General features: G+C 39.7%; 1 protein-coding gene across 7 annotated transcripts in view; it reads left to right on the forward strand.

Annotated features, from left to right (window-relative positions):
- FAM117B (family with sequence similarity 117 member B) overlaps window positions 1–25,414 on the forward strand; it is a 48,034-nt gene extending 22,620 nt beyond the window's left edge. The window contains exons 8-11 of one of the 7 annotated variants that reach the window (XR_008748646.1): window positions 6,071–11,859; window positions 12,479–13,040; window positions 13,717–14,944; window positions 17,077–25,414. Coding sequence is in view for 2 of the 7 variants with exons in the window: in XM_055813254.1 (XP_055669229.1) it covers window positions 13–331 (319 nt within the window). In the remaining 5 variants the exon portion in view is untranslated. Of the gene's footprint in view, window positions 1–12; window positions 5,917–6,070; window positions 11,860–12,478; window positions 14,945–17,076 lie in introns of those variants that run through there. The other 6 variants (XR_008748644.1, XR_008748643.1, XR_008748642.1 and 3 more) reach the window with 6 other exon arrangements.
- The last annotated feature ends 1,556 nt before the right edge of the window (window positions 25,415–26,970 follow it).

Raw genomic sequence — 26,970 nt, forward strand, 5'->3', positions numbered from 1 at the left:
TTTTATTTCTAGGCCAAAACCATTGCACGAGATTCCAGCCTTCTACTGCCCTGACAAGAACAAAGTGAATTTCATTCCTAAAAGTGGCTCTGCTTTCTGTCTTGTCAGCATCCTCAAGCCGCTTCTCCCCACACAGGATCTCACACTTAAGGGCACTGCACACAGCCTGTCTGTCTCTTCTGGCGTGACGCCCAGTTTGTTACAGCCCATTACTATGGCATCATTGTCTGCAAACACAGATCAGGACAGGATCTCTCGTGGAACAAGTACAATAATACCACAGACCTCTATACTCCAGCAATCAGGACATATTGAGGAAGCTGAAGGATAGATTTAGCTTGTCTTGACGTTTTTCTGGGCAACTACTGGGAAGAAATTGGAACCAGTTGACTGGACCTTTCTGATCATGCTATTTGCATTGTTTTAACAATTTATGGCACTGTCATAATTGAACTGTTTGTATATTTGACAGTTTGGTAGCACATTGAGAAGTTCAGGAGGATGCAGCAGCTGATACTATGTTGCACTTTCTGCTTATGAAGACTCCGGGTGTGTTTCTCTCCGACTTTTTTTTTTTTAAACACTGGTGAAAACAAAAGCTGTCGTAATCCTTTGCCATTTAAAGGACCAGTTGTTGTGATGCTGTGTGTCCTTTGACTTTTTCCCATTAAAACAATAATCTCAAGACCAACCAGCTGATCCCATTACCATTGTAATCTACAAAGGGAGAGGCAATAAGATGGTTTTGCAAGATGTCTTTTGTATGAAAATGTGTATTTTGTAACAAAAACTTGCCTTTTCTGGTGCATAGCAGATGGTGTTTAGAAGACACTTTCTCCCCCCCCCCCCCCCCCCCCTTTTTTTTTTTTTTTGTAGGGAAGGTTCTTTTTTTACTTGGCTGTTTTACAGCTACTGGGACCAAAGGATTGCTGAAGTATTTCAGCAGTCTCAAATTATGTGACCTTGCTGAACAGCCTCAGCCCTAAACAAAATAAGAAAAGTTAATATGTTTGAAACTTTCAAAACAGAAGAGTATTCAAAAAACAGTGTTAGTATATGGTGTACTTTTTTTTTTTTATATTGGAAGCTTGTGCTTCGGGTAAGTCACATTTTTAAAACTACTTCCTTCACAGAATCCCAGCAATGTTGGTTTATTGAGTGGAAAGTTGCATTTTAAAGCAGTTGCCCCAGTATTATTCTATTTGTCCATCGGATTTTTGTGCAGGGGTGGGGAAAAAACACGTTACCCGTTTACTCTGTATTCTTTGTTTCAGAAAATATGCCACTTGCCTCTTATAGGGTTGCTTGGCTGCTTAATGGAGTTAGTCAGCCTGAATCATTAATCACTCTTGGCACAAATTTGCTCTGATGTGACTCATCACTGTATTATAGACTTTGGCCACGTAATACTGAAATACCTGTGCATGGTTTCCTCCCTTTTGTCATAGTGGTGTTTTGTGTGTCCGTTGAAGGTGATTGTTTGTCAGGCATGGTATCTGTTACACAGAAGTTTACAGCAGCAGATACATTCTCCCTTTTTGACTAGCAATGTAGGCTGATGTGTAAAACAGAGGATCTTTTTTGATACCTGCTCTGTCCTGATATGCAACAGTTCATGGTTCCTTTGAAATTACAATAAAAGATGAAAATGAGGGGGAAGGGCAATTGCAAGCAGAAACTGTTCAGGAACCTCAGTGAGGTTTCTTGTGTGTTCCTGGAGTGCACTAATTGGGTTTGAGTAAATACAATATAGATATGCAAAAAACTGTAGTGACCTGCAATACCAGTGTTGTATCAACTTATACAACAAGCTGACCTTGTACCTCTTACTGAGTTAAATTCAGTAATGTCAAAGTAACTGAAAACCATGGACAGTCTCTGGGTCTGAATATTGGGTTGTTAACACATGAGCACTTCTTGCTGGCTTGCATATACGTCGTTTCCATGGAGCAGTTGCATACTCAGGTCCCCTCATAACTGCACCTATTCAAAGATGATACTGCAAATATAACAACTTTGTTCAGTGCTTAATATGCTAAATTTGGTTGCAGACATTTCACTTGGGAGAAAAAAACCAACCCTGCATACCTGTGCAAATAATAGTCATGGTTTTGGTGCACATTTACTGTTCCTTTAAATCCTACATAAATAACTATGATAGCAATGTACTTTGCTCAACAAGTAAGTGTAAATCACACTAGCATGTGCCATTCCTGTGTTCATAGGATAACAAACCCTTTTTAAAACATTATGCAAAAAGTTCAGCAAATGAAAAATGTACCAGGAAGTATTAAAATATTAGACCTGTTAAATTAGCAAACAAGCAGAACTTGGTTTGCTATCTTTCTTTCCATCAAAATAGACAGGATTGTGCAGATGGGACTGAAGAACTCTGTTCTGAAGTAACAGCTCTGATTTATGCTGAAGAAGTTGTTGAGGGACAGGGTTTTGAAATAATGTGGCTTTGTGCATCAAATTTATAGAATTTGGCCAGTTGATAATTCTTTTCTAGGTTTGTGTATGTTAATTAGTTTCTTCTGAAACAGTTACAGTGCAATTTGAAGTCTAAAAATTACTGCTTTAGATAGGTTTTCAGGTGAGGGAAGTGCTTGTAAGTCTGTTTTCTGTTTCTGTAACAGTAGCATGTAAAGATCTTCTCCATCAATGCCAAACTGCCTAGTGCTTTATCAGGAGATCTTAACTGAATGGTTAAGAACCAAAGGGCTAAAGTTAACAAATAGCCTTTATTACAGCCTTGAGACTTAACTGACTTCACCAAAACTGCATTCTGATGTTTTTCATCACAGTGACTCTCCCGAATAGCAGTGGGCTTTCTTACCCTGGGACTTTTTGCACCTGTTGTTGTAGTACTTGAGCATCTCTTTGGTAGTTTACATTGTATGTTATTGGACAGTGTACTGTACAAATTAGTGAGCTGCTCTGATAAAAACCAAATGTATATTTGTGAGGTTTTTTGCTTTTTATAAAAACAAACTGCATTCAGGACAATATTCAGTCTTTTTTATATGCAGGACAACTCTACTATTGCTGTGGCAGCTTTCCTTTATTACAAATCCATGCTAAAGACTCAGAATTAAGAAAATATGACAGCTCTTGTTCAGAGACAAGCTTTTACATGCGTGCATACAAAAATTAGCCTTAAAATTTTAATGTGCTGTCTTGTGCCATAGCAGAGCTGTTATATATTTAAATCAGTTTCAAAATAGCTTTGAGAGTACATGAACCTTTTTAAAAATTCTTTTATGTATGGAGTGGGGTATTCTGTTTTTCTGGGAGTTGACCCATGCATTACTCAAGCACAGTTTTACTGAAAGACTTCATGTTCTTTTGGCATACTTTAAATCCTAACTATGCATAGACCTAGTCAGTTCCTTGATTGCCTACTTTGTAGCTGAAGAAAATGAAAGGTCTGTTTTTATGCACAACTTGACACACTTGATATTCTAGTTTTCTTGGTATTTTACACTTTTAGCCACACTTAAAAGTCTGGTAGCAGTGTTCAGTAATACTGACAGTTGATTATGAGATATAGTAAATGGTGTTCCTCCAGTTAAAAATTCTACATAAGTCACAAGGATGGAGGTGGTTGTTCTTGTGATGAAGGTCTGTGGTGGCAGCTATGACTGTTGGAATTCTTGTTTTTTAAAAACTGAAGGCGCAAGGGAAGAGGACTTCTTTGTTAATGTTTGACCTGCTTCAACTGTTCTTTCCTTGTTTGGTGCTGTAATCCTGTAGCAACAAATTTAAGTACTTGGAAAAGTAGCAGATAATGCTTGAGTACATATGTCTTGGAAAGAAATTCTTGATTGCACACATATAACCCAAATGAGGAAAAAAGGGAGTGAAAATTAAATATTGTATACTGTGGAAGTAAATGATTACTGTGTTTGATTCACGTAAAGCAATAGCAGCTTTTAAAAAGTATGTTTGGTCTCAGGGCTATTTTTTTTGGTTGGTTGTAAAATAAAATTTACTGGAATTCAGAATCTGAGATTGCTTTGGAAAACACTGAAGCTGAGCCTTTTGGGAAGAAAAAAAAAAAGTCATATCCATTAACCCTTCTTCTGCCTCAGGCCTAACTCCCTGTTGCATAGAATTCAGTGATACAGCAATAATCCATTGCTGAAGTATTATCTGTTCTCTCCTGGCCTACTCTGAAATGCTAGCTGTCTTCATAGTAACTCACTGTCCATGTTTCCTTGCTGAATGTTTTCTTGCTGAGTACCTGACAGCTTCCCTTTGAAACTGAAAGGGCAAAGGAAAATCCACAGAAAGTCACCAGAGACTTGTAGTTACAAAGATCAGTGCTGCAGGGTGACTGCTTGGATATCTTGATTTCCATTTGACTCATCATGCACAGGCATGCGTATAGTCTGCATAGGTCTGCTGCTTTTATCTTTATGGTCTGAGGCAGGACTGGTATTTGTAAGAATCTTTTTTTTTTTTTTTTTTGTTTTCTTTATGGACAGATTTGCAGATCTGTTCTCATCTGGAACTGATGCACACTTACACGTATCTCAAGAGCAAAGCTTGTGTGTCACTCTTGTTCTCATGAAACGAATATAAGCTGCAAAAAAGACCCTTGACATAAAAACATCCAAACACTTGAAAATGTCAGGACTATGTTTTCTCCGTGTAATTCCATTGTTTAAGTGTGTGCCCTTCATCAAATGTCATAGCCTAGAGATGTCGTTATGGCTTAGACCCAAACCAGGTTGGCATGTATTAAAAGAAAAATGTTTGCTCTTAGAAAAGGTAACAGAAGGTACGCCCTTGCTAACCTAGGGAGGTGAAAAGCACTGTGGAAAAATTGGTTACATGGTGATCAAAGAGTTCTTCTGAAATTGTTTTTCTAAAGCTTGTGAGATGTACCTGTGTGTTTTCTTGACAAGAGTTTGCGTTCAACTCTGAAAATGGTTTCTGCTTTTATTTGGTTTATATAAAGAATGACCTAGATGCATTGTTTCAAAACTGTTACTTTGCGTGTCAAGTGGGGAGAGAATGTTAATTATTCACAAGTGTTTTGTGAAATTCCAGTCCTGTACCCCAACTGAACTGCAACGGTCCCTTTCTGAATACTCCAAATGTAAATGAAGTCCTGTTACTGCTTGCTTGATTTCATTGCATGGTATCAGTAAATACTTAAGGTATGGTCTTTGTTTAGTAGTTCTTCATTGGGATTTGTATTTGACTGCAGAGACTTCTGTAGTATTGACGACAGGTCTTATCTGAATTGCAGAAGAGGACTTGGCCTGGTAACACTGCAAGTTAACATTTCTTACACAAATTCCTTTTGAAACAATTATCTTCGGAAAATACAGCTAAAAAAAATAAATCAAAAACCTTTCTGGACACCTCATCCACCCTAATTGTCAATGTACTGATAGATAAAGAAGAATATTGCTTGGATATATTCTAAATTATTTCATTTATTGAAACATGCAGCTTTTGAAGGTAGCAGCAGGGGTGTCCAAAACGGCCATGAGATTTGCCTTTGTATGAAATCAGCTGATACGTTTTTCTGTGTTACGCTACGATAACTTGTGGAGGTGTTCTTGCATATGTGGTACTGATAGGTTACTCGTTGCACGTAAGGTGATTTTTATTAGCAAGAAGAAGGGATATTCTGCAAAAAGGGCCTATTCTGAGGTGATGTACACTGGTGTACAACTGGAGCAGCTCAACTAATTTCAGTGGAATTCTTGATTTACACTAGTCTCTTTGCTATGTGTAGTTATGCCAGTACTATTTTGCACAATATTATTTTGGATTTTGAGTTCTGATTTGTGAACTGTTTCTACTGAAAACAGTGAAGACTTTACAAACTGCAATAGTGGAATGTTTTTGGGATATTTTTTTTTTCCCCCTGAAATAAAAAGTCATCACTTTGAGCTACGGGCTAGTCTTGGATTTATTTTTAGTAACGAGGTGTTTTGTGTGCTCTGACAGCTTAAAGATTTGCCTGAGGATTTACCCTGAGGGTAGTCGGCATTTTTACTTCAAATATAATATGCATTTTTAACCTTTATCCCTATCCTTATTCCTCCAGTGCGTCCTCTGAGAGTAGTCCTGAGAATCTGCCTTTCCCCATCTTCATCTGCAGTAGGTTTGATCAGTTCCTGAGCACTTTACAATTCTGCTGTTAGAGGAAGATGCCACAAGCCCTGGATTTTGGGAACAGAGAGATTCAGCATGTGTTCTCCTGGGAATGAAGGTATGGGAACAGGACTGAGAAAAATGACCTGGATTCCTGCTGGTAGGTTCATAACACTGTTCAGTAGAACGCAGCTGCCGAAGCCTACCTGGGAAGGTACTTAAACTGTTCATTGAAATAGTCTCATATTCTGCATGTTTCTGTTCGCTCAAAACAAGCCTCTTCATGAGCAGAATTCGGGTCCCGGGCTCCTTTATGTTAGAAATAATGAGCTAGTTATGTATTTTGGGGTTTCTTGTATTAAATTTGTCTAATTCATCTGAAAGGCTTGGAGCAGTTCCTCTTCTGGAAAATGATTGTCGGCTATATTTCTTTCCAGAATGAAGAGAGAGGTAGAAGATTTCCCTGAATTTTGAGGAATTGCAGGATTTCCTGTGTATACTCCTCAAAGCAAGGCTGGCTTGTGCTTTTCCATCGGTGGAAAGGGTTGGGCCAATAAATGCAACAGCAGCAGGAAGTTTCACAGCCGGAGTCCACGGGTAAATTCGTGCCCAACTCAGACTACTTGGTTGAAATGTAAAAGAGGAATTCACAGCTGCTGAAGCCTGGAACCAACGCAAGAGTCTTTTCTGTATTTGATATTTTCTCACATTTTGTTCTTTTTCAGCTGTTCAGTTGTCTGTGGATATTTGTCTGTGTCCAGGTGAGCAAGACCTGATTCTTTACTAAACAGGCTGTTGACCACATTCTCTGCTAAACCATTTTTTCACCACTAATTACAAACCTGGTATTTAGGGTTTCAGGTATGTAAGGATGACTTTACTGTAAATACATCTGGTGTTTAAATTCTTTTTGCATCTTGTACTACATACAGGGAAATGGCAAGACACGTTAAGAAGCTTACAAAGATAATCTACGAAGACAAGGAGAACTGTAAGAGTAACTGTGTGGTGAGCGGTGACAGTCTTCCAGTTCTTGATTCACTGTTCTCGTTGTGAGCAGTTATGTTCCTCAGTTAGATAGCTGCTCATTTTGTTTCCTTGGATTGTTGGAGAGTGATCCAGGCAGGAGACTGGTTAGGAGAATTTCTCAGGTATCTCTCTTTTTTTTTTTTTTTTGAGAGGTCTAACTGCATACAAAATTGGTATAGAAATTGTATGCCAAGGCTGCATGTGTTTTATCCTACCCCCTTGTCCTTTTGGTGCTCTGGTCAGCATTTGGAAGTTGTGTAAGATGATTGTTCCACCCAGACTTTGAAACTTTTCAGATACTACTATCCTAAAATATTCCTCCTGTATACAGCATTTACAGAAGCGCTGTTCAGCTGCCAGACATGTACTGCAAGCAAAGTAGAACACTTGGTTAAATCCTGCGCTTAGGAGCAGGGGTACCGAACTGCTGTGGTGAGGCTGTTGATGAAGACGCTGTTTGTTACATGGTAGATTGTGGCTGCCTTTCCTAACTGTAGATGTGTAGCTGACCAGTGTAAGCAATGTTTCACTGTAAACACTTAATTTCCTTGTTGATGAAGATGGCTGCTGGGGAGGTTTCCCTGTTCCCTAGCAGTGGGTGCTCCACTACACGTTTGTGAACAGTGAGCACTGCCAGAATTTATCAGGCTGTGTGGGTCAGATAGGCAGGAGTTGAGAATTGTTCTGTTTGCACTCCATCTTTCAGAACCTATGAAGTTAATTACGAGTTAGAGCAGAACTTGACCTATGATGTTGGTACTGGGCAAATAACAAAAAGGCTACGTCCTGGCCTAGCCTAGATCTTTTGCATGGCTTTTGCAAATCCAAGATTTTAATCGTGACTTAAAAATATTATTCTGTATACAGAATTCATATAAGCACTGCTCAGCTGCAAGACATATTCAGGTGCTGTGTAGGGTAGATGAAGAGCTGCAGCACAATTTGGTGTACAATTTGCAGGTACAATTACCTGTAATTGCTGCAGTTAATGCAGTTAACGTCAGCTGGGAAACTACAAACAAAGCTGAACAGGCAGGTAATTATGAGTGAGTTCTCTCTTGAGATGAGGTTTTTGTTTCCATTTTCTTTTTAAATAGAGCAGTTTGTTCTTTTTTTTTTAAAAAAAAAACAACCACAAAACACACACACACACACACACACACACACCCAAAACAAACAACAAACTCTAGAGCATTCTCAACCTTCTGTGAGTTGTAGATACTTAATCCCTTGTTAAGAGGTTGCTTAACAGCATGTTCCTGTGCTGTGTGTGGAACAATTCCTTTTCCTCACACAAAGAATGAACTTTTCCTAATGACTTTTGAAGGAATTTGTAAGCCATGTCTTCAGCCCATAAAGTTGACCTTCAGGTTTCTGGGAGATGTTTGCTAAGTCTGAACAAATTTCTTCAAATAAAACTGCAAGGGGATGTCCTTGCCCCAGGAGTAGGATGGATGGCAGCATCTCCTGCAGGTGTGTAGCAGCTGCCGTCCCAAATCACTAATATCCATCCACACCAGGAGCTAAATACAGGGAAAGCGGCAGGTCACTTAGTTCAGGAGTCACAATACAGGGTGATTCTGATCTTAAACTGCAACCTCTGGACAGCATCAAACAGCTATTCAAAAACCATAGTTTCACAAACATGTCTTCAGCTGCATTGCTTGTTTGAAGCAGTATCACCTGCCTGCCTGTTCTTCTCTTCCACAGCATCTTCAGTTATGCCATACCTCTCTTTTTAGAGCCACAGCCCCAGTTAAAGTCCCCTTTACAACCCAGTGCTGTTCAGTCAGAGCTGATGGGATCTGAAATGGAAGAGCAACTAGCATAAACTAAAAGAAAAGTTCAGACTGTGTCCTGCAGTGTAATTCTCTATGGCCGAAGGCTTACTGGAACCCACAGAGGGTTGATGCTATTTTTTTATGCTGCAAGAAGTTAATTAGAAGTTAAGGCAGAGCTTGACCAATGTCATCTTGTACTAGGCAAATTCATAAAAGAGCTACATCCTGACCTAATCTGAATATTTTTTGTGTGTATTTCTTTGGCAATATCAAGATTTTAACTGTGGGATTCCCAAGTGCCCTCATCTTGGCACACTGGACCTATATTTCTAACTGTGGTAGAAACTGTGTAGAACCTATACTCAATCTCACTACTGTTGCCGATAGAGGTCCTGTGAAATTGCAGATAGTCAGCAGAACAGTTCTAAAGCTTTCAAAGTGCAGGTAAAAACGAAGTCATGGCTTCTTCAGAGTTGGGAAGTGATAGCATCATCCTATCTACCTTTGTCCTAAATACGGTTTTGCTGTCTCAGAGGTGTGAGTCCGAAGCATGTGATTTCCTTGAAGATAGAACAATTTTTAAAAGTCCATTGTATGCCCTGGAGTGTTTTCCTGGAACTAGTATTTGCCTGCTAACCCCAGGGATTTTATTTTTAGAAGGCCATGGGATAAAAGTAATTAGCTAGATCTAGTCCCATCCCGTCGTCCTTTTTTTTTTTTTTTTTTTTCTTCTCCTCTCTGTGATGCATCAGAAAACAAATCTTTTCTGCATTGAACTTCACCAACTTAATAGGCTTTCAAACAGCTACCAAATGTCCCAAACCCAGGGTGTTAGAAACTGATTTTTCTTTTAAAGCTCATTGTAGGATCCTTCAGTGTTGTTCTCCTTGGAACTTAAATGTCCACCACCATGCCAGATGATGGGTGTATGTTTGGAGCAGGATTTTAAGCATTCCTTGTAATGGTAAAATGAAATCAGTCTGTTTTGAAGACAACTGCAACGAAATACCATTAATACTTGCTCGTTGGGTAACTCTGTAAACGTTAAGCAGTTCATCTGCTGAATATCTGGTGGCATCTGGATTCAAAAGGAGATCCAGGTCTGCGAAAAGACTGAACCACATTGATGCAGCTTCAGTCACAGCCGCAGTCATACTCTGAACAGCTAGAAAAAAAAAAGATCCAAGTAATGTTTTTTTTAAAACTAGTAAGATTTTTTCTTAAAAAAAAAAATTAAATTTACCTCAGGATGTTTCCATAGGCAAACAAATAACAACTGAAGCTTTTTCTTGTCTCTCAGCGAACCAGAAACGCTGGCCTGACTTGCATTGATTGGTACGTGCAATGAAGTGGGAGACTGTTGCGTTCAACCAGTGAAACAGTTCAAAGTATGTTACAGATCAGCTGGAATTGAGGACTTAGTGAAGTAGAAACTGTTGGTGTTTCTTACCGAAAAATATTTTGTAACCCAAGATAGAACACAGTCTGCTTAAACCTTTTCTCCGTCCCTCAGCATGAGTTCCATAACGTGAGACTGAGTACAGCCAGTGTCAAATACTGTGTTTATGTTCCTTTTTTCTTTTCTTACTGGCACGTTTTCTGGCACTAGTGGAACTTAGAGTATGCAAAGTATAGAACAAATTCTCTCCCTGTGCCAAGAGCGTAGTGCTGCTGTCTTAACATTGTGTCATCTAGCGCTTTCACTTGGAAGTGTAAAACGTGGTTGACCTCTGAAAGAGAGAAAAAATGGATTTGTCGTAACTTCTCAAGTATAGTGGGAGCCTAAAAGGACTGTAGGACTAGAGGTCACATGCTGGGTGGTTTGTTTTTTCTCTGTTGGAAATTCAGATGATATCACTTCTGCTGATTAACTTTTTGAGAAATAATGATTTGGAGATCAACTACTGTGAAATAGTTACTAGATCCAGTACAAGACACAGGCTATGTGGTGGTGACTCATTTGCTATAAATTGGTACTTATTCCAGTTGTTTGGATTTTGTTTTTCCTTTGAGCAGCTTAAGGAAATAATGCCCAAGTAGACAGTATTAACTGCATCAGGTATTACCCTTTTCTGATTTTTGTGTAGTGCTGGACGCTACATATTTCATGCTTAAAAACATGCTTTATGATATGTACAGTTATTGTAGGAATTGGAGATTCTTGCTTTTGGCTGAAGTACCGATACAGATTTAAGGAACGCTAGATCTATATTTGTCACGTGCAAGACAGTCTCACCTAAATCTTAAAATCTGGGGTTTTTTTAGTAGATTTACTGGAAAATGTGCAAGAACTCAGTTTATTCTATGCAATCCAAGCCTATTTCTGACTCTATTTTCTTTTATAGTAGCCTAAAAAAAGCAAACCGGTTGAGTATTTTAAAATGTATGTTTGAAGAATGTGAATTCAAATTACAAAATTCTGAACCCAACAGATTTTTGAGAAGTGTTTCAGAAGATGCAGCCCTCTTCCTGGAGAAGAGGGTGGTCCACACACAGTTGCTTCCTGCCTGCGTTAGTCAGTAGTGGAATCAAAAGATGCCGAGGGTGCAGAGAGGTCCGTGCTTCTGTTCCTTGCGATGCCTGTGTCTCAGGTTATATGGTGGCTGAGTAGCTTCCCCATCTAGCAGCTGTATTTATCTCTGAATATTTTGACGTTGTTCTCAACATGCGCTTATGGTCTGAATGGTGCAAGCATTTCTGTGCCATATTGTGATTGCTTGGTAATCTAGACTTGCCCCTAATAACATTACAGTCATTTTAAACTGAATTATTTTGCTAGGAGAGCATTGCTGCTGTTTACAATGGAAGTAAGACCTAGTCTTTCCTACTGAAAATATTATGGACCTATGATTTTTTGCAGATTGCTTAATTTTGACATTTTCAGCGCTGTGAAGATAAGAAGCTGGAGGAACTGGCTGTGCTTTCTGATCAGGTAATTGACTCCTGAGATGGCTGCCTACCTTGAAGACTTAAAAATGTATTTTCACTTTGCTGGATGATCTCTCCAATACTGAAAGCAAAGGATCAAGATTCCTGGAGTATTATTAGGATATATTGAGTAATTGGCTCCTTGTCCTGTTCTTTCCATTTTCTAGTTGCTAATACATTACAGAATTTTACTTCTCTTCTGTTAGTTCTCTAGTTGTCTGCTCTCCTGCAAAACTTAAATGTGTAAAGTAGGACAGTGGGATGTAATGTCTTCATGTGTAAACTTACTCAGATAACCGTAGTATAACCTACTTTCAGGAAGAAAAATTAATTTCTATAAGTAACAAAGTCTTCATTTGGTTGGTACTGGATTTCAGGTGGCATTTCTTAAATGAGTGCATGTTCTCATTTGGAAGTCCAGGACCTTTAGAAACTTTTTCATGCTTTGGAGTAACAAATTCTCCAAGTGGCGTAGAACTGGTTGTTGGCCACTGTACAGAGGACAGAGCAAAGTTTTTGCTCTCTGTAGCTGTATTGGAACATTTTAAGCCATAATTGGCTTGATTCATCCTAATGTGGGGTGTGGCTGTAAGGCATTGGCCAGCTGTTCTCCTCTTTTGCAGAAGACTGTCACACGTGTGCCTCCGACTGGGAAGCATTTGAAAATGTATCCTAGCATCTCAGGTTGTGCAACTGATGGTCTGGCGGGCTGAAACACTCCCTCTTCCCCTTGCAGCACATTGTGTGGAAATACTAATGATGTTAACATGTTTCAGTACACAGCATTTGGGTTTTTTGAACCATCTGAGCTACAGCTGAGGAATAATGATTTATATGATACTTATTGTTGCTGTCTAAGCTTATGGTATTAAGGCTGATGGCATGGAAAAGCTGCTCCATCTGCTTTCTCTTCTGAAGAATATTACTAAGAAATGTCAAAGAGTAATTTCAAGCACAGGTGTTAAAGGCATTTTTGTTGAATTTTCTTTTTTCTGGTCTTAAAAGCTGAGAATCATCAGGGTTGCTTATCTGCGCATTGTTTCTTCATTGAACTTCTGTCTTCTGAACTTCTGGAGTAACTCCAGAAATAAAAATAGGCCTGAGCTGAAAAAACACTGCCAGAAGAGCTGAAAATTAAAGCCAGGAGGCCAGAAGAAATTCCCAAACAAATGTGTATGCATGGGGGTGATCAGTCCCATCATTATTTGTTAAAGAATTAATTATATAAAAGTTAGATGACAAAGTATTTGCAGTAGTATTGTTTAAAGGTTACATTATCCTTGCAATAATTGGGTGTTACATTTTGGAAAGTTCCTTTAAAAAGGATAAGGAGAGATTTGACTTTGAGTCTCCATTGTTTGTAATATCCTCTTTCAGCATGAAAACATTTTCCGTTCCCATCAGTTTTGTCTTTTTATTTGGCAAACATGAATATTTTTCCTGAACTTCAAGTAGAATGAAAAATTGTTATTTTTGTTGGCTTGCAGACATTGTAGCTTCCCCTCCAGTAAAACTGGCAGATTTATTTTTAGAGATGTTGTACCAGTATATACCTTTATTTAGTTGTTTAGTGAAAACTAATTAAACAAGCCTACAGAAAAGGTTTAGTTTAGGGCTTGCTTGCAAGATTTGAGTGAGCTGTACGTGACAGAGAATGTAGTTCTCTGTATCTGCGAATATGCAGTAAGTTTTACTCAATGGTTACGCAGCTATCTGCTTAGTGCTCTTGGCTGTCTCCACCTCCCTCTACTCTAGCTCCAAAGGGACTACTTCTGACATTCCAAACTGCTGAGCAGCTTTCCGACAGCTGCCATTGAAATCAGAATGAAAACAAAACTCTTTTCTTTGCCTTCTTCCCAAGTGTGGGTCAGGTGAAGCCAGAACTGGTTTCCTGCATGTGCCAGCTGTGCACTGCTGCTCCGTCGCTGGTGTTGGTGGTCACCTCTGGTGCGCAGCAGTCCCCTTACGGAGACAGCCAACGACCGAGAGCTGGAGTTGCACTTTGAGAATGAACAATACCATAGGCTTTGCAGTTCTAAGACTTGGGGATGTGAGCCTCTCTGCATAGAGGGAACTGCTTGGCATGTCTGGTGAGATGATCTGGGATACTTAGTGATTTACCACATCACTGTGGTGTTGGACCTTAACCTGTAGTATTCGCACATCTAGAAAAACTATCTTAGGTGTCTTTCAGATGTTTAATAAGTTTTAACTTACCCGTTGCTGGTAATTAAGTTAACCAGGTGAAAGATTAAGCACCCTTTGTGTTTTCTGAAAATTTTTTTAAAGAAAATACATTATAATAAAGCTGCTGGTCCTTTACCTGTTTGGATATTTCCATCCACTTGGTCTGCATTACAATAGATACAACAGTCTGGGCACACGTACAAAGATCTCGCTTGATAGCTTCTCTGTGCTCTGCCTGCTTCAGCAGCTTGGCCCGCAGTAGCCTGCAGGACTTCAGCACTATAGAGGACCTGCTGCTGCCCTTCCTGCTCTGCCTTGCTGGTGTGAAACTGGCTGGCTCCATGGAGCAGCTCTTTGCTCTGCACCAAAAAGTTGTAACTGACCCATGTGGATGTGTAGCTGATCACACGTGATAGCATTTCTTCCTCTGCTAATCTGCTGTGCTGCGTGAGGATGAAATTCGCTCTGAGAGCAAGTTCCTTCCTGTGTGGCTGCGTGGGTCCTGGCACGAGGGGACAAAGAGGGTTTAGGTCACTGGGGATGTGCACGATTGGGATGGATCGATACTGTCCAGTGCGCATTGTCTGTTAAGGTGACTGTTAATTGCTGAGCTAGCGTGTCAAGTTTCTTGAAAGAAAATTGCTATGCATTCATGTGTCCTACCTGTCCCACTTTCTGTTGTGACAGAAGTTTCTTTGAGGAGGTTAAGCTGAATGGAATAAGAATTAATTGATCAGAGAGTGGTCGTGATGCAGGTTGCACTGAAATTTTAGTTGCTCTACAGAGAAGGAGAGCCTGCCTCTCCCTTGCGCTGCTTTTGTATTTGGCCAACACCAGCTACTTCAGTGGAAATACCTCTGACTTTGTATTGACGTCAGGGAAAGGAGGTTATTGCTATAGAGGTATGTAACTTTTTTAAAATTTGGTAGATACAAATTAATGAACAGTCATCATTTACACATGGACATAATACTAACAGGAATGTGGAAATTGAAAACTGATGTAATGTGAAAGAAGACGTCAGCTATACTATTATAACTAAGGTGAAAAAGAAGAAAAATTAAAGACTGCAAGTTGAAGGAAAATACTAGAAATCAGCAAATAGTCCTTTTTTTTTTAAAAAAAAAAAAAAGAATTCTGGGAAGCAGCTATTTCTTTCCTAATAAAACATGCACAGAACGTTTGATTCTTCTGGACACCAGCTTATTTTTTGTGTTTACTTATTGATATTTCTGGAAATGTCATTTTTCTTCTTTCCACATTCTTCAGTGGGGCTGTTTAAGGAAGACTTCTGTAACGGCTAGGAGAAATATCTTTCTTAAGAAAGAACACATTGACCTATTGTTTCATCTCTCCAATTTACTGATTTTTGAAGTGCAAGATGTGTAATGATGATGTTCTCTCAATCCGCTTGTAACAATGGTTCAGTAATGTGTTTAGAAACTGTTACTGAAATTCTGGTTATACTTCATAACACCAGAACTGTTTATATTTCCTCAGGTAGGTGATGATATGTCAAAATTTTGGTCACGCTTAAGAAGATTCCATTTCTAAGTTTCAGTGCTGTATAGAAATTTATTAATTTCATAATTTTTTTTAATTCTATAAAAATAATCTTTTATAGACGGGATTTTAATATGCAATAAGGCCAAAGATTTAAAAGGGGGAAAAAGTGGTGGTGATGGGAGGATAAATATTTCATGCTTCAGTATAGATTGGCAAATGAGCATGAGGAATGACCTTGAACATGCTGAACACATTTTAACTGCTTAATTCTGGATTAAATGCTCTTTCTCCTGTTCTGAAACTTTGCATCTATAAGAAAGCCATTGTCTTAGTATGAAAGACATTTATGTCCTATGCAACAGAATGATGTGGATGGAAGTTCACAGGCTGTTCAAGGACTTTGGACGTGAGCTGAGCCATTTTGCAGAAACAAAGGTTAACAAGGGAGGCAAAGAAGTCACTGAGCAAATTTAAAGCTGGCTGCTAATTGCTGTGTTGTTGAACAGTCTGATTCTACAGTATGTGGATCTCTAACAATCGGCTTCCTGTTTGATTCACTTTAAAAAAAAAAAACCAGAACAACACACACACAAAAAAAAAAAACCAAACCAAAACTTGAAATACCTCAAGCTTGAAAAGCACAATCCAATCTTACAGCCATTGCTTTGTAAAACTTTGTATATTCTAAAATTGGAAGACTCACTACTGAACATGCAGTTCTCATGTCCAGGTAATAGCGCCTGTGATTTTTTTTATAGAAGGATAATTGGAAGACTCAAGGATGAATGAGCATGGAATATTTTACTTTCTTGGCAAAAGAGAAGGAATTAGGGCTCAGCCTTTCCTTAGTGTACTTTACAGAAGGCTCTGCAGAATTCTTCACACCTTCTTTTTTTAAGTTGAAATGAAATTCTTAAATACTTGGTTTTGCTCTACAGACCATAGAGTGGTCATTCCAGAAGACAAGACAAAGGCGGCAGGTCCCTAACTACCATGGTAGACTGGGGACGGCAGGTGAGCCAGAGTGATCTGGTGCTACAGCGGCTGCCTGATAGGCTGCCAGGGAATGGGACAACAGGTTACAGTGATTGTTTTAAAGCAGGCTCACCTTCTGGTAGATGCCCCTTCAGCTTCTCAAACTCAGACTTGGTAGCCCTTACTTCCATCTGTATCTAAACCCACGAACATAGGAAGATGCAACCGTAAAAGTTCTGCCTTTGACTATTACATGGTATACTACCTGCAACAGCTTCTGACTAGAGAATCTATAAATTCAAACCCTCTTAGGAATCTGTGGAACTGGCACATACTCTGTTACAAGGGGTTTTTCTTACATGCTTATATAGTAAAATGATTGTGTCTATCCTAAAGAAACTGACCATCTATTGGAGAAAAGTGTAGAAACAATGAATAGTAATTATAACCTCGTCATTTCCTGAAAGTGAAAACATACTGAAGATATGCAGGTAATGTACAGTTACCTAGTAGTAGATGTGTTATGTTGACTTTCAGTCATTTTATTTTACAGAACTTTTGTGCACTTTGCATGTAACTACAACGTCATCCTGGAGGTGAGTGTTTGGGGCAGAAAAGAGAGTTGAATTTTCCTTCACCTTCTTGTTTGCTCAGAAAAAGCACTGAAAAGTAGCTACTGGAGAGACAGAGACGGAGAGACTTCTAGAAGGCGAGTATCTACATGAGTAGGAAAGTTGTTGCACGGCTCCTTATGGTGACTTGTTTGTGGTGATAAGCACATTCTTCTGACAGTAGATATTTGTTCTCCAGGTGTGGAGGGGGTGTGTTTGGTTTGGTTTTGTTTGCTGAACCCACTCATGAGATACAATTGATATCAGTGGCTAAAAAATGTACGGAGATGACATGTCTTTGCCTCCACTTAAATCATGGTGAACTTGTTGGCAACCAGCACTTTCTGTAATGTAGACAGTACTTGTATGGATGAGTGAACGTTCACTTTTTGGAGTTCCCTGTTTTGCTTGCAGTTGTGAGGATACAGCTCCTGGATTCACCTTTCATCTGCAGTGATGCTCCTCTGTATTCCATGGAGGCTGGTCGTTCCTGAATGTTGGTAGTTCCTGCCCAAGGTGAGACAAGGGCCAATCTGAAGGTAAAGGAAGAAAGAATGGTAAAATAAAAGAGCCCAAGTGAGCAGAATGTTTTGGGGAAACATGGAAGAAGTGGGCTGAGTTTAACTACAGCAGAGTTAAAATAAAGACTTCAGCCTTCATGTTTTATCAGCATTCACACACAGGCTGGTCCTCATTGCCTTCTTAGCACATGGCAAGAACGATAATAAATGCTGAGCTAAAAGATGGTACGTGAAGTTGATTTTCTTCATTCTGTGCCCCAAAGTGTAAAAGTACTAGACATGCACGTTCCATAAATGCAACCCTGTATTTACAGCAGTAACAGGAACCTCTTTGCATGCTTGTGGCCAAAAATGCATCCAAACGCTGCGAATGCCCAACTTAGGTGATGCTTTTTTTAACTTTTATTTTCTAATTGGAATTCCTGGCACTCTGCATATAAATAGAATTCAAGTGTCATACGGTAATGGCGAGTCTTACACTTTCACCAACTCCCAGTAGACAAGTGGGTGAAGGATCTGGCTTTGATAGCAAGGTGTGTGTGTGTATCTACCCAGCAGCAGTATTGAACTCGCCTTCAATCTGTTGACTGAAAATGTCCAGCAATAGCTTGACTGACAGCAGCTATTGCTTATTGGTGCCTGGGCACTTCAGCAGTAAGATCCCTCCTGCAGAACTGCATAGGGCTCTGCCAAGTGTTAGCGTATCAGGCTGAAATTTTGGATTTGGTGTATCTCTGTGGGTGAGCTTATGTTACATTTGGTCTGAGGTGGCTGTGCAGCCCCATCTGAACAGCAGAAGGATGTATGGGGAAGAAATAGAACGGGCACGCAGTTTGAACTGTCTCAAATGATGGGGAAGAGAGGGGTGTGTGGAGCTCCCTTTTATCACCAGATCACCAACATGCACTAGCTTGTACTTTATATACCTCAGAGTTGAGGAAAGTGGTTTTCTCTTCAGGTACAAAATGGCTTTTACTTTTGACATGTCCCTCCAAATACCTTTGTACTGTATATATGCATATACTTGTCATATATGTACATATATGTTATCTGAATTGTACCTTCAACTGACGATAGCAGTGCATTGAACTGAGTGAACACGGTCTATTAAAAAAAAGTTGAAAACCTTCACTGGGCAGAAGAAGGGAAAATCCTTGACAACTATCCTTTTTCCAGTGTCACTTGCATTCTGCTCTGCCTGAAACATTAATAAGAGCCCTAGCTTCTTTTCTTCCTCAGATATGGCTATGAAAAGTAGTAATTGAAAAAATAAAACGTGGCAATTCCAATGTATTGACTATTTTTATCATGAGTACTCTGGGGGTGAAGGAACAAACGCATTGTTCAGACTGGTAAAATGCATAAAAAGACCTTCAGGTTGTGACAACATTTGCAGCTAGATGTGGCGTACGTGGGGCTGGGGGAGGAATTAATTAAAAAATGACTCACTAATGTCCATGTCAGCCATCATGTGGAACAATGGCAAAATGATGGGTGTTGGGAAGAAAAAAATGGCTAAGGGATATATAGGCATGCTGCAAAGGAAGATTAATATTTTACCGTACTATTAAATCTGGTATTTTTTGCTGGTTTTCTACTTAAATTGAGCTTTGGGGCTTAAGGCGGCACTCCTAGCAATGTGACATTTCAGGTAATTTTAAAAAGGGAAATTTTTCTGTTCTTTTTTTCGAGACTCACGAAAGTCTAGAAAAAATTATCTGTGATATTTACGTATTTTTACATATATATATATATATAAAATTCCCTAAATAACAAGGCAAAAAGTTTAAATGAGGGAGCATGTGCATATGTTTTTATGTATATATTCATGAACTTTTTGAAAGAATTCTCAGTGTGTAATACTTTTGAAATGCTCATTACAAACAGCAGACAGCACTTCGAAAGGCTATCTAGTTGTAATGTAGTTCTAAATATTAATTTCCAAACAATTTCCTATAAATATTCCTAACATCTGTAAAATACAGCTTTTTACTCTGTCCAAGGTGTTTGTGGGTTTTGTTTGGTGTGTGTGTTTTTTTGTTTATTTAAGGATTAAGCAGTAAAGGTGTAAGGGAGGGGGAACATTTCCATAAACTTCTTCCACCTTAGTAATCCTGATGTGTGTAGTATGCTGTGATTTATAATGAGTAGCATGCTTGCAATTACATACTATTATGCCAGCATTTAAATTTTTAATTGGAAAGATATAAAATCCTTTTTAATCCATAACATTTTTTAGTATAAGGTACCATTGAAGTTTTCAAGGATTATAAAGTTTTTCATTAAATCTTCACTAATAGGCCCTGTAAAGTTAAGTAGGTTGAATATTTAACAAAGGAATTTGTTTTCTTCTCTTTGTGAAAATGCAGCATTAATGTATTTTTTTCATAAAATCTTAGACCCAGTTTCTCAGAGGTCAATGTGCAGCAGTGATTGCCTCCAGAGACTGTAGATGTTTTAATGTATTGTGATGGTATAGACTATATAAATAGAGAAATTATTTATCTCTAATGTTACATATTCATTATTTATTTAAATAGTAAGAGCAACAAAAGGAAGAGCAGCCTCAAACCAGAATAAACTTCTCACTACATATGGTACTAAAAGTCCCTGTCAGTATTCCTCAGTATTCCACTGCTCAGTGGCAGAGATCTGTGCAGGCCATGTGAATGAAACAAAAAAACATTCAGAAGGAAATGTTGATTCATTTTTTTGTGAACAGAGTAAGTTATACTATAACATTAAATTATGTAAATATATAAAAAAATTGTGAGTTTTAAATGATAAAATTTAATTTGTAACAGCATTCTTTTTTCTCAGAGCAGTCAAGCTTTCCAGCAAGAAAAAGAAAACAAGCTGCAAGTCAAGTTGAACAGAATTCTTTTTCAGGGGTCATGGAGGTATTTCTGGTGAGAGGGTCTTGTGTCAGTATGGTGTTTCCCCGTGTCAGTATGGTGTTTCATGGGGTGGCAGTGCAGCAGAATCACGTCCAAGGACTAAGCCAGATTTCTACTTGATACAAACAGATGACGTCTCTGTTTGAAACAAGAGTCGAACTTGATTGCTGACAAGTGCTGAGTGTAAACATTTTGTAAACAATTCATGAAATACGATCAAGACAAAAGTTACACCCATAAAAAAGCAATGGTTCATGCTGTTTGGGCCTTTCATTGAAGGTAATGAGGACCGCAGGCACGGAGGGAGGATTAGCTTCTGGAGAATGGGTACTGGCTTAATTTACAGGGGTGCAGATACCAGACTGTGCCCGTAGACCATGGGTGATGCCTCTTCACGGAGCCCTGCTGTTTAGCGCAGGCGAGCTGTTAGCAACCAGCGCTGGTGCTTATCAGTTGAGCATCACCTGTGCTTCCTTCCACTGACTCCCTGTCCTTCAGGTGCTTGGTAGTTCTTCTGAAGGTGGGAAAAAAACTAATAGCAGAGACACTGGCAGAATAAATGTCAGTGATCAAAGGTGTGACAAAGGCTGATACTGCCTGCTGTAATGGCCCTAATGTTGTAATATAGTTGGTAATGTATGTGGGAGGAGAAATGCAGTGGCGATGCATTAGGCACCTGGAGTGCCTGCTCTCTCAGGACATGCTGGCCTGAAGGTCAAACCCAATATATTTAAATGGAGGGAGACTTTTGCCTCACTGATCTTGAAATGCCTGTGAGGAATAAGAAACTAGTAAGATACTTCAGTTCTAAAACATGGAGTGGGTGGCAAAATAAGGAGAATAAACAACAAGAAAAGACTACTGCAGCGGGAAATTAAAAAGCTTATGTTTCTCTGTAAATTTCTACAGTAGCAGCCCCGCAAACTGCTGTGTCAAAATTATAAAAAATAATTGTAGAAGGCCAGTAGGAAATGGTGAAAGCAATACTTGAGCCAGCTAAACAAAATTACTAGCTTCAAATGTGTCTGTCAAGGTATGAGAGATACAGTTCAGACATCCCAAAACTGAAAATATTTTTCAGTTGCTGCATTATACTGCAGCAAGCTGAGAAAAGATTAGAAATAGTGATTTCATTAATAAAAACAGAATTTTCTGGTACATAGTCTAATATTATCATCATCATTACAGTAGAATTATCATTATTCTATGATCTGGTCAGATAAAATTTTGTATCTCGTAATCCTCTGTTTACATCTAGCAGGCAATACTATAGATACTGCAGAGATTCAGAATGGTGTGTGGTGGGATGGTGCCTGGGTTGCAAACTGCTCTTCTGGCAAAAATGATGGCTTTTTAACAGGACGCTCTGGACTCGCGCATTCAAATTGCAGCAGCCTAGAGAATGGTAAAACTGAAATAGGAAAACAGTACTCTCTTCATCTTCTCATCTTTGGTGAGTTCATGCTGGATTCTGTGGTGCCAGTATCTCAGGCAGCATTTTTCATACTAAACATCTGTTGTTTTGATTCCTTTGTTTAAATAGATTGGATTAGAAGTGGAGAAAAACCATCATTTCCTCCCCCACGCCATTCTGCTCCAAGGCTTAGTTACTATGAAGACAAATCTTATTTATTTCCTTCCAGAAAGAGCTTCACTGACATGCAGTATTAGATTTTTTGGAAACTGGTTCTGACTCAATTTTCAGCTATGTCAATATACAAGATCTAATTATTGTAAATTACATTCAGATAAGGCTGCGTGTAAGCTCCTCTGTAAATCTATATTAAGTCCATTGATTCTGATAGGCTTCACTGTCTTAACTGACATGCTCTGGAATTACAGCAGGGTGACTGAAACCAAAATCTGCTTAGATCTGTGCTGTTGAGATCTAGGAAGCATTTTGTTTAGTGTTTTAACTGCAGGTGATAACTATTGGCCGTAGTGCAGTTTTCTGAGAAGCAACAGAGACTGTCCATTGAGGGTCTTTATATGGCCTTAAACCTAAAGGCAAAACCTTATTGTGAATTAATTTATTATTCTTTTAAATGCTGTGGATATATCAAAAGGACCACTTGCATGTTGATGCAAGACAGAAGAAAGTTCTTTTGTGTAACACAGAGAATATACTTGATCCCTGTTCCAAGTAATAAAAACCTACTGCCAGCAAATTCCAACATTTCATCCTGTGCATGAAGTCCACCAAAATAATGATCTCCTAATCCAAGAGATGTGCTGAAAGTTAAGGTCTCATTTGAAATTGAGAGTGGAAGAGTCAAACATCACTGTGATCTTAGCAGCACGCAGATGGATTCTGGGCCCTGATGGAACAGAGTGTAATTCTGTCAGATTTGGACTTTATAATTTTATTTTTTTTTTTAGGGACAAAAAGAGTTCCCAAACTTGCATGAACCTTCCAAGATTCAGGCTAAAGTTGATGCAGAACGTGAGAGGGAAAAGATAGGTGAGAGATTGAAATTTGTGCATTTTCAATTAGAAAGCAAATTACTGTATTTACTTTAACAGGGGACATTAGAGATGTTTGCTGTGAGTCCAAACCACGTTGTAGTATGATCAGCTCTTCCCACGAATGCACACACACGCCACACCTTCCAGACTCTGGTTCAAAGTACATGTTTTCAGCAGATGCCTCTGGGTGTCCACATTCGGTCAGCCACATACCTTCAGGCTTAGAATCACACAAGTGAGGGGTTTATGTCCCCCCAGTAGCCTTCAGTGCTGCAAGTACTTTAAAAAAGGAAAGTGTAGTTTGCCTGTTCTTGTCAACCTCCCGATCCCCAGACAAGCCCTGTGTGACAGAGTGTTCCCGATCTGGCCGGCAGACTCCATGGTAGCGCTTGGGTTAGTGCAGGAAACTCAGAAGTGCTGAGCGGTTCCACCAGACTTCCAGTGCACGCAGGGGTGTGTGCACAGACGTGGCAGTGACACCATTTAGAGAAAAATTTAAGAAAGTTCTCTTTGCTCAATAGGTTCAGAAAACTAATGCAATTCTAACACTAGATACCTTTTTCTTGGGCTTCTCAAATGATGGCTGAGACTGCCCTTTTGAAAGTAACCGGTGCTTGTTAGTGGCAGGAAAAATGATGCCATTTTCATGTGTTCTTATTCTGCCTATCAATTCATACTGACACTGTTCACAATCCTCAGGTTTAACTCTGATTTGGCACCCAGCTCTGCATCAGATGTCGCCAGGTATTCATCTTCATTCTTTGGTGGGCTTGTTTCAGTTTCCAGTATTTCTTCTGCATTTTTTCAACCACTGGCCAATCCTTTGACCTGTCTTGGGTGCAGAAATCCATGAGATAGCTCTGTGTGTGTGCATGTGTGACAGGCTCAAATGTTTTTCAGCTGGGACAGACGTAGAGTTAAAGGAGAGCAACTAAGTCAGTGAGCATTTCCTGAGTGTTCTTCCAAGTGATCTCAGCTACGGTTCACATGCAGTTTACAGCAGCTGTGGTCTGACCGAAGATCCCTCCTCTAAATTTATAGACCATAGACAATAGAAAGCATGATGAGAGGGACCCTTTTGGAGGAGCGATCTAGATTATTGGGATGGTTTGCTATAACTGGTATATCATATTTCCCCATGCAGCTTTTTGTGAATTCTGGTTTGCGTTCAGAGGTTGCAAACATTTAAAGAAAGGTCTTTGCTGAAATTATAAGCTGAAAGTCTCAGTAGCAATCACAGGGCATTTATGTTGATGTTTAGTTTTACAGACATCTAAACTCGTACTAAGATCCCCTGATGGTCACAGGCTACTAGTTGCCCAATGGAATAAATCGCAAAGATATGCAAAGTTGACATTTTGAAGTTTTGGATATGAATATTGCAACTGATACAGAAATTTACATTTTTGTGGTTTGAGTTAAGTTTTCAGCATTCCATACGGTGCATGCCTTGATTTGGATGGCTTGGTAGACTCATCCAGATGGAGCAGCTGTCTTTCCTCGACCAGGCTCAGCCAGCGTTTTGCTGGCAGCTGAAAAGCCACTCATTTCATGCTATTTACAGGACAATTTAAATTGGTTTTCATGACAATGAATTTTAACCCAAGTTTTGCCCCTAATTTGGGATCTCTGCCAATGTGCTTACATCAAACAAAACTGGTGACTTAACTCAGTTGGCCTTTTTTGGGGGTATGAATTGGGACATAAGCCAGTGTAACTGGTTGCTGTCAGACAGTGGTGTGTGCAGCGACTTGTGGCTGTGTCTCCCACCTGGGCTGCCCAGGCAGGTGCCAGCTGCCAGGAAGGCTGGGGCTCAGGCTGGCCTTGGTGCTAAACCAGTGAAATAGCCGTTCTGTTTGCTGGGATGTTGGGCTGGAAATCAAGGGTAGGTTGTAGTTCTGCCCATCAGAACAGGATCATCAGCTTTGCTGTCTGCAATGCTGTCATCTTAGCCACAACTCTCCCCCAGAGGTGCAGCAGGGATGGTGTGATGGGGCATCCTGCCACGGTTGTGCGTTCTCAAAGCACGTTAGGTAAAACCTACAGGCAAACAAAAACTAATCCTACCAAATGTGAGTACCTTTTTTTATTTTAAAATACTTAAAAAAAAAAAACAAAACAAAAAACCCCCAAGGAAACAAAAAGATGCAATAAAACAAATAAAAGCATTAAATGAAGCAGGATGATAATCCATAGTATCTTCTGCTGGGCTGGGGTACGTGGGGGCCAGCTTGGCAGCCCCGTTCTGACAAAAAGTAGAAATCAAAAGTCAGGTGTGTTGACCTAGTTCACATTAAGTATTTAATCTGATAATTTTCATCTTTCCTACAGCAGGGGAAAAGAGTACATGCTGAAATTTCAGTGAGGTCATGGAACAGATCTGCCCAAATCTGATGTTTCTTTTAAAAAAAAAAAAAAAGTTTAGAATCACACAATCCTGGAAATAACTTTGTAGCCTCCTTTAATTCAGTGATGAGAAAAACCATTAATTTCTGAAATTCATTAACTTTATATCCACGTTCAAGTAGGAAGTTGATAATTAACAAGATACAGATCAACTTAAGAGTGTGTGTATTTTTCCACTGGGGAATCTGCACATGCCTATCTAGCGCTTTCTGTTGTAGAAATGTCACAGAACATGCAGGAGAAAACCTCGTGTCAGGATTTTTCATTGAAGTGTGTTCCTTTTTCTGTGTAAGTCTTTCCTTCCAAACTCTGTGAAATATTTTTGTTTAAATTATAGAAGTCACTTTAAACACGTGTAGATCTATATCCTAATGTATGTGTGCTGAAGTCTGGGGGAGTGTTGAGCTTATACTGGACATTAATCAGCTTGTGCCAAAATGCAGTTAAACTTCATGTAAGTTTATTTTCATTTAGGAAAAACCTCACCACCAGGCTATGGGCTGTAGGTTGACAGGAACGGGAGGCACCACAGCACTGGCTGGAGATCTGCATCCTGGCCCCGAACTCATAAAAACTGCAGCCTGAGAAGCCCCTGTCAGCCTGTCCCCTCCTGTCACCTGTGCCTGCAGGGTGTGCGCTGGCTCCGGAGCAGCTCACACCCAGAGAGGGTCTGGGTCTGGCACCAAACCGTTTGACGGGGGAGCGAGCTGGTATTTTGCATCTGGGGGTCTCAAAGAGCGACTGGCTTGTGGGCTGAGGCTGCCCGCAGTGCTGCTGGTGAGCTGACGTGCTGTCCCTGGTGGTTATCTGTATGGCTTATGCAGAAGGCGCTTACCCTGCGGGTGGCACCACGGTGAGTGGCATTATCCACACATGCGGGTTTAGGTTGTATGTCACTTCCACTGGAATGCTTAAGTGTCCTTCCCTCCCCCCTTGATTTTAGTTCAGTCTCCTCATTGAGAGAAGGCTGAGAAATTAAAGATTAGAAAACTAAACAAAATGCCAACAAGAGAGAAAACACAGTGCTCTGCCAGGGCTGGCTGTGGGGGAGCGAGGGCGCTCATCCAGAAGCAAAGATTAAAGTCTCAAAGCAAGAAGCTGAAAGAACCAGCTGGGAAAAAGCAAACATTAACGGAAAATGCAAGTGTGACACTAAACAGAGGACTGGGCAGGTGAGCCCTTAAAGTCTTAAACTAACACTTTCAATGTGTGTCTTCAGTGCATGACATTGTTTGAACTGTCTTTAGAGGCAGGGCATGTGTGCTACTAAAGCTAACAGTTTCTGCCAGCTGTCAATGCAGAATTAAAAGTTGAAATATAACAATGTACTGCACAACTCTCAAAACCGAACCTACCTCCACCCCATTGATACAAAAAATAAGTTTGCAGTACTCGACTACTGTCTTTATTCCTCTCACTTGTAGTATCACTGATGTTTAAGGAAAGCTAGGAGTTAGTACATAAAATTTCATTCTGGTTCCATATTATGCTACCTGGGCACTGCAAATATGCAGAAAGGTGGGGGGGTTGTGTGGTTTTTTGTTTT

The sequence above is a fragment of the Falco peregrinus genome, chromosome 8, assembly GCF_023634155.1.
Source record: "Falco peregrinus isolate bFalPer1 chromosome 8, bFalPer1.pri, whole genome shotgun sequence".
NCBI classification, from domain to species: domain Eukaryota; kingdom Metazoa; phylum Chordata; class Aves; order Falconiformes; family Falconidae; genus Falco; species Falco peregrinus.